An 8996-nucleotide genomic window follows, 5' to 3' on the forward strand; every position below is an offset into this window, starting at 1 on the left:
TTTAATCAAACAGTATAAGGAAATAAAATGTCTATGAATGTTATCAAAGCTGACTGCATATGGTTCACTGTTAATTGAGATAGATTTATTTCTATCCTCAATGTCACTCCAGATCAGCCAGCGAGGAATGGGAAGGATGTTGATGTTAGAAGTCTAGAGTGCCTGCAAGGCAGAGGTGAATGCCTAGTGTGTGTAATGGTTTCAATGTACTGCTGATGAGCCTTCATTGCACATACTAACATAATTCAGGAGTTAAAGGCATTGACTTATTTTGATCTTCTTTGGATCTACCTCCTGTTGTGAGAAACATCAGGCAGAACGGAGGAAAAGCTTAAAGAGTCCAGGTAATCCCAAGGGTGTTGGAAAGCATCCTAGAACACTGCCCATGGCTCTGGGACAGGGAAACAAAACACAGAGTTTCCCGTTAGGCTGTGCCAATACATTTCTCTTGCCTGGGATGTATCTGGCTGAAACCTCCACAGTGTGGTCATCATCAAGTACGAGGTGTTCGATGTCGAACGGCCGTGGCCCTCTGCACAAAACATCTCCATTCATTCCGGTCTTGAGCCTTCGTTTCCAACTCCATCATCGTTAGCCCGCACATCTCCTTGATATTGTCACTCAATCTAGTTTTAGGCCTTCCTCTTGTTCTTGTACCATAGACTGATCCAATTAGTAGCGTTCTGTCCAGAGTATTGTGTTTCCGAACCTGGTGTCCAATAAAAGTTAGTTTTCTTTCATCCAAAATGTCAAGTAATCTTTTTTCGATATTGATCTTTTGTAGAACTTCCACGTTAGTCTTTTTCTACAGTGTGGTACGGCACCAAAATGTGCATCTGCTTTGTTGAGTCGAAAAGGAGAAACACTATGCCCCTCTGCCTGTTGGCATAAACTACTACAGTGGCGTTACCGCTCATCAACACTACCAAGTGCCTCATCAAACGTTCTTGGAATACTTGCAGAGCTCAAAAAGCTGTTTACATTTCCTACATGATGTGGAAATGCTTTTCTTCTCCTAACCACACACTTGACTGGGAAAAGTTGCATATGCGGAGGTAGGGAGTTGAGTGGGCCTCCGTTAATGAGGTTTTCTTTGTCTATCCACCAGCTAAGATCAGCCCATAATATCCATTTTAATGGGACAAGTTGGTTAAGAGGATCCTTAGAACCCAACCAGGGATCCTTCAAACACCACTGAAAGGATCTCTGGCAGAGAAACCCATGAGGAACAAGTTTTTATAATGAAAAAAGGTGGGCGAGCTGGAAGTACTGTACTGTCTAGGACAGAAAAGTTGGGCTATTACTTTGAGCTTGCTAATGCGATCGTCTCATGGATAACTCTTGCTACTGCCGTGTCCCTCAACATACCCGGAAATTTCAACCTCTGCTTAGATGTGAGACTTGACTTATCCCAAATTATCAAAATCTGCAACAAAAGGCAAGAAGACTAGTTCGACGAATCATAGAGGAGCAGTTGAGTGAACACCTGGGCAGCAGTGCAAAATCCAAAACACAGGAGGTACTTTCAAGAGGACTGATGAATGGGTATTTGTTGCTTGGTACTTGGTTAGTTCTATCTGAAGGATGCATACATCCTTCAGATAGAACAGAGCACAGACCGCACCATTTCTATAATGATCAATGACCAGTCTACAAGCCCCAGTTGACTTCTCACCAGAAAGAGTCAACTCTTAAGCCTAAATAGATGTTTCAAATTACTTCGAAAGCACCCTTCTCCCTCTCACAACAATGTTAGGGCTTACAAAGTTGTTGGAGGATAGATGTTTCAAATTACTTCGAAAGCACCCTTCTCCCTCTCACAACAATGTTAGGGCTTACAATCTTGTTGGAGGATAGATGTTTCAAATTACTTCGAAAGCACCCTTCTCCCTCTCACAACAATGTTAGGGCTTGCAATGTTGTTGGAGGATAGTTTGTGAATGCTATCGGTCTGCAAGATCAAGGGGATAGGGGTCCAGAAAAGATAGCAAATTCCCTTCCAGAAAGACACTCATTAGTCACAGCTTGGCCTGATGTCTCTGCAAGGTTACCCAATGGCCTGACAAGCCTCCCCCTAATTACAGAAGCAAGTGAGGGGGAATGCCGACATCTGCATCTACATCTATCTCCCTTTCTGAACTGGCCAGGTTGGGGTCCTCGAAAGAGCTGTGCAAGCACAGGTTCCTTCCAAGTGGAAAACGTTGTAGGTGGTCCTGATCGAGGTCTAGAGAAGGTCGAAGAGACCTCAGACACAACTGCAAGACCAAATGATAAAAAAAAACACAAATCAAAAGATTAAAACAGTCGGACGAGGGTGCTGAGAAGTACGTCACTACTCTCTGGTAGCTGAAGTCGAAGTGAAGGTTGCTCTACTCCAGCTGGGTGGGATTTACCAGCCACCTGGCGATCAAATGTTTACCTTGTGAAAGATTAACAGTTGTACCAGCTTCGCCGAAGTCTTACCTCTATCAAAAGTCTATGGTTTATATTACTTATAGGAACCAAAAGGCTTTAATGAGATACACAGTAGTGTACTGTCCCACTTTAACCCTTTTACCCCCAAAGGACGTACTGGTACGTTTCACAAAACACATCCCTTTACCCCCATGAACGTACCGGTACGTACTTGCAAAAAACTGCTATTTACAATTTTTTTTGCATATTTTTCATAAATTTTTGAGAAACTTCAGGCATTTTCCAAGAGAATGAGACAAACCTGACCTCTCTATGATGAAAATTAAGGCTGTTAAAGCAATTTAAAAAATATATACTGTAAAATGTGCTTGAAAAAAAAATAACCCCCTGGGGGTTAAGGGTTGGCAAGTTCCAAATAGCCTGGGGGTAAAAGGGTTAAGTACAGTATCCACATTACAGTACAACATATTTACAAATTTTTTTGCATATTTTTGATAATTTTTGGAGAAACTTCAGGCATTTCCCAAGAGAATGAGACAAACCTGACCTATCTATGATGAAAATTAAGGCTGTTAAAGCAATTTAAAAAATATATACTGCAAAATGTGCTGGGGGAAAAAATAACCCCTGGGGGTTAAGGGTTGGAAAGTTCCAAATAGCCTGGGGGTAAAAGGGTTAAGTACAGTATCCACATTATAGTACAACACCATACCTTCAATCTGGCAGGTACATTCGGCTCCATCATCCACTGAAAATCGTGTGAGAGTCTCTTCAAGTCCATTGACACACTGCCACGGGTCAGCACCAGGCAATGTGGTTCTTTGACACTTTCATTTATAGCTTTCGCTTTGTCCTTCCTACGCTGAAGAATACGATTCTGTGAAATAAAAATTAGTGGTAAATAATAACATTACACTCCACTTAACCCTTTTACCCCCAAAGGACGTACTGGTACGTTTCACAAAAGCCATCCCTTTACCCCCATGGACGTACCGGTACGTCCTTGCAAAAAAATGCTATAAAAAAATTTTTCTTCATATTTTTGATGATTTTTAAAAAAAAATTCAGGCATTTTCCAAGAGAATGAGACCAACCTGACCTCTCTATGACAAAAATTAAGGCTGTTAGAGCAATTTAAAAAAAAATAAACTACAAAATGTGCTGGGAAAAAAATAACCCCTTGGGGGTTAAAGGTTGGAAATTTCCAAATAGCCTGGGGGTGAAATGGTTAAAATTCTGCAATCAAAGGAGCTCCAATCTAAGAACAGATGCGAGTATAATGTCACCTGTTAATGGATTTTGAAGAACAAAAATGAATGACTGAAAAATAGGCATAAAAATAAACAAATCAAGTTTTAAATTAATGTCTTTAAGCAGTTATTGACTTTTCATTTTAAAATCCTATAGATAATTACAATCATTCAACTTTATAATGACAATAAGATCAGCATTATCGTATACTGTATTTGAATAATTTACAAAAAGCGATGAAAGAAGATATGCCAAAGTGCTTGAAAGATTGGATTATCGATAAGAATGCCAAACTTGAAGATGTACAAATTTCACCTAAGTTATTTACAAATGAAAAGATGAAATGCAAACTACAATTATCGTGAAGGTTTAAAATCTAATTTTGAAGACTTCAGCTTTTATTTCCAAAAAAATTTTTTAGTTAAATATCATGAAGTCTAACAACAGTAAGAGGCTACTTTGAGAAACAAGACTATAAGTATCTTTAGCTTTAAGGTCAAGATAGGTTAGAAGGTCCCGCCAAATACTGTAGCATAGTTTTTAAACTTAGGTCAACTTAAATCTGGGTAGAAGAGGTGTTAACCAGATAGAATCAATAGACACAGACTATATAACAAGTTAAATGATATCATAAAGTCTAATAAAAGTAAGATGCTACTTTGAAAAATAAGAATATAAGCATTTATAGCTTTAAGTTTATAGTTTTATAGTTTATTTATGACATATTTGTTTTTGATGTTGTTTATAGTTTATATGTGACATGTCTGTTTTGACGTTGTTACTTTTTTTACAACGATTTATTGTTAATTTGTTCTCTTCATTTATTCATTTCCTTATTTCCTTTCCTCACTGGGCTAGTTTTCCCTGTTGGAGCCCCTGGGCTTATAGCATCTTGCTTTTCCAACTAGGGTTGTAGCTTGGATAGTAATAATAATAATAATAGGTTAGAAGGTCCCGCCAAATAATGTGGCATAGCTCTTAATTTAGGACAACCTAAATAAGTGCAGAAGAGGTGTTAAGCAGATAGAATCAATAGACACAGACTATATAACAGTATACCTGATTGTGCATGCATCTGATCAAAATATTATGCACTACGTTAAGTAAGCAAGAAATGTAGACAACTCGGAACCCTAACTATCTCATCGACGTGTACAAGTGGTCAACCCTATACCCAATAACAGGCCTCAAAACAGGAGCGAGTTGGTAAGGAAATTCTTTCTCACGAAAAGAGGACATATAATGTCTATAAATGTTCTGATTTATTTTGTATTATGAGAGTTATTTATGAGTGAATTTTGGCTTATTACGTTTAAGTAAAATTACTACAGTAGTAGGTTGGCCAGGGCACCAGCCACCCGTTGAGAAACTACCACTAGAGAGTTATGGGGTCCTTTGACTGACCAGACAGTACTCCATTGGATCCTTCTCTCTGGTTACGGTTCAATTTCCCTTTACCTACACATACACCGAATAGTCTGGCTTATTTTTTATAGATTCTCCTCTATCCACATACATTTGACAACACTGAGATTACCAAACAATTCTTCTTCACACAAGGGGTTAACTACTGCACTGTAATTGGTCAGTGGCTACTTTCCTCTTGGTAAGGGTAGAAGAGACTCTTTAGCTATGGTAAGCAGCTCTTCTAGGAGAAGGACACTCCAAAATCAAACCATTGTTCTCTAGTCTTGGGTAGTGCCATAGCCTCTGTACCATGGTCTTCCCCAGTCTTGGGTTAAAGTTCTCTTGCTTGAGGGTACACTCAGGCACATCATTCTATCTTATTTTTCTTCCTCTTGTTTTGTAAATATTTATTTTAGTGTTGTTACTGTTCTTAAAATGTTTTATTTTTCCTTGTTTCCTTTCCTCAATGAGCTATTTTCCCTGTTGGGGCCCCTGGGCTTATAGCATTTTGCTTTTCCAACTAGAGTTGTAGCTTAGCAAGTAATAATAATAATAGTAATAACTGCCAAATCTAAAAACTATTCAGTTATAGTATAAATAACCTTAGACACCTATCATTTTCCTTGTATAAAATTTCTTATAACATATGAATGTTGCATAAGTATTGATAGTACTTCATGTACAGTATACAATATTAAAGGTATCTATAACATATAACATACAGTAGATGAAAATATAGTAATTGTACTTATGTGAGCTATAGGCCATTTCTTTTAGCGAGGCATATTTGCACCGACTCGCAGCGGTGCCCTTTTAGCTCGGAAAAGTTTCCTGATCGCTGATTGGTTAGAATTATCTTGTCCAACCAATCAGCGATCAGGAAACTTTTCCGAGCTAAAAGGGCGCCGCTGCAAGTTGGTGCAAATATGCCTCGCTAAAAGAAATTGACTATAGTTCATACATCATTCACAATTACATGGAAAGATTCCAAACATATTTACCTACTAAATACAAAAATGCCCACCTGCGACCCCCCTTACACTGCCGTATTCTAAGTTAGCCGTAAGCAACCATACAGGTGGCCGCTATCATACATAAACCCAAATTTCTTTACTCCTAATTTAACCGTAAGCAACCATCTAGGTGGCCGCTATCATACATACACCCAAATTTCTTTACTCCTAATTTAACCGTAAGCAACCATCTAGGTGGCCGCTATCATACATAAACCCAAAATTTCTTTACTCCTATGTATTAATCAGCCTCTGATGCCCTATTTACAAATATTCCCTGGCCCTGAATAGCTTCGACATACCCTACTTGTCTAAAGGTAGTCACAACATGCATACGTTCCTAGCCTAGGGTCAGCATAGCCTCCACGGAGCCCAACCTATACATATATATTTTCAATTAAATCTCTGAAAATAACAATGAAACTTTATATTAAATTAGATCTATGAGACTGATAATTGAACTTACATTCTTACTGTGTGGTTTCTTTTTCGCCATTGTTGAATATATTAATAAAAATCACAAATAAATGTAGACACCGAAAGTCGAGAAAATGCAGACGCCAAAACTCGAGAAATGACACGTGTGAAAAGTAGTAGTAATTGGTGTATGACAACAAAGCCGCCTACGTAACGGCTCTCCTTCTCTTGTGAGCTTGCCCTTTAATCTAACTTACATTTTGAGTTTTGGTATTATTATTATCATTATTATTATTATTACTAGCCAAGCTACAACCCTAGTTGGAAAAGCAAGATGCTATAAACCCAATGGCTCCAATAGGGAAAAATATCCCAGTGAGGAAAGGAAATAAATAAATGAGAACAAATCAATAATAAATCATTCATATTTTGAGTTTTGTTATTATTATTATTATTATTATTATTATTATTATTATTATTATTATTATTATTATTATTATTATTATTATTACTAGCCAAGCCACAACCCTAGAAGGAAAAGCAAGATGCTATAAGCCCAAGGGCTCCAATAGAGAAAAAAATAGCCCAGTGAGGAAAGGAAATAAGGAAATAAATGGGAACAAATCAACAATAAATCATTTTATATTTTGAGTATTGGTATTATTATTATCATTATTGTTATTATTATTATTATTATTATTACTAGCCAAGCTACAACCCTAGTTGGAAAAGCAAGATGCTATAAGCCCAGGGGCTCCAATAGGGAAAAATAGCCCAGTGAAGAAAGGAAATAAGGAAATAAATGGGAACAAATCAACAATAAATCATTTTATATTTTGAGTTTTGGTATTATTATTATCATTATTGTTATTATTATTACTAGCCAAGCTACAACCCTAGTTGAAAAAGCAAGATGCTATAAGCCCAAGGGCCCCAGTAGGGAAAAATAGCCCAGTGAGGAAAGGAAATAAGTAAATAAATGGGAACAAATCAACAATAAATCATTTTATATTTTGAGTTTTGGTATTATTATTATCATTATTGTTATTATTACTAGCCAAGCTACAACCCCAGTTGGAAAAGCAAGATGCTATAAGCCCAAGGGCTCCAATAGGGAAAAATAGCCCAGTGAGGAAAGGAAATAAGGAAATAAATGGGAACAAATCAACAATAAATCATTTTATATTTTGAGTTTTGGTATTATTATTATCATTATTGTTATTATTACTATCCAAGCTACAACCCTAGTTGGAAAAGCAAGATGCTATAAGCCCAAGAGCTCCAATAGGGAAAAATAGCCCAGTGAGGAAAAGAAATAAGGAAATAGATGAATGAGAACAAATTAACAATAGATCATTCTAAAAACAGTAACAACGTCAAAGCAGTTATGTCATAAATAAACTATAAAAAGACTTACATTATTTAAAAGGAAATTAGTTACCATTTGTGTGATAAATCTTTAAAATGTTCTTTTAGCTGTAATAACTTTATTTCAGTATAGGATTATGAGGATCAAATAGCATTATTACTTTTATCTTGATTTCTTTAGTATTACTATAGTGACTGTAGTACTTCTATTAAAACTATGATTATTATTATTTTTATTGTTGTTGTTATTGTTATTATTATTAATTTTATTGTTGTTGTTGTTATTATCATCATTATCATTATTGTTGTTGTTTTCTTTACCAGACCCCATCTGCACTGCAACCTACTTCTGCAGAACCCAGCCTCTTTTTCTCCTCACACCTTATGAAAATAGTTCTCAAAGTTGGATTATTATATATTCACTTCGTTACAAAATCTGCAATTAATTATAAATCACCATAGATACACAAAATATCAATTTAAAAGTATTTCTCATTTATATATTTACAGAAGTCTAGTTTAAATTGATTATTTGAATCCTAATCATTTATATTCATGACAAGAATTTGTGACCCCTCCCTTTAAGTCTACACCCAAAAATTTACAAGTTATGACTAGTTAAATTCACTATACATTAATTATTTCCATCATTATTAAGAGCAAAGCTGTATCCCTAGTTGAAAAAAAATTCTAGCAACAAGTAGCCTACAGAATGGACATGGAGAACAATAGAATAAACTATGAAACAGAAATAAAAGGCTGCATATAATAGAATAATTTTCCCTGTTGAAACCCTTTTCCATCTACAGTTGTAGCTTAGCAAGTAATAATAATAATTATAATAATAATAAAGGGATTTTGACGAAGGAAAAATCTATTTCTGGGAAGAGGCCTGTGATGCCCGGTGAAAGGTCCTTCTTTGTACCTTTCCTAATATAAATCTTCTAATAATTATAATTATAATAATAATAATAACAATAATAATAATATAGATGATGTCTTAACTACAAAAAGGGACCTACGTCTTGCTTCAAACAAGCAGATTTTTACTTTATGGAGGTATTTCCTCTCAGGAGGCATGTCTTCACAAGAGCTATTTCCCCGAACGGCCTCGTTCAAAAGGTT

General features: G+C 36.2%; 1 protein-coding gene across 1 annotated transcript in view; it reads right to left on the bottom strand.

Moving 5' to 3' along the window:
- Positions 1-6680, bottom strand: part of ppan (Brix domain-containing protein peter pan) — a 31583-nt gene extending 24903 nt beyond the window's left edge. The window contains exons 1-2 of the mRNA XM_068344236.1: positions 6553-6680; positions 3128-3292 (exon numbers count right to left, since the gene is read on the bottom strand). Of these exons, the coding sequence (XP_068200337.1) occupies positions 3128-3292; positions 6553-6582 (195 nt within the window). The 5' untranslated portion in view covers positions 6583-6680. The remainder of the gene's footprint in view (positions 1-3127; positions 3293-6552) is intronic.
- Positions 6681-8996: the final 2316 nt, after the last annotated feature.

The sequence above is a fragment of the Palaemon carinicauda genome, chromosome 20 (genome assembly GCF_036898095.1).
Source record: "Palaemon carinicauda isolate YSFRI2023 chromosome 20, ASM3689809v2, whole genome shotgun sequence".
NCBI lineage: Eukaryota > Metazoa > Arthropoda > Malacostraca > Decapoda > Palaemonidae > Palaemon > Palaemon carinicauda.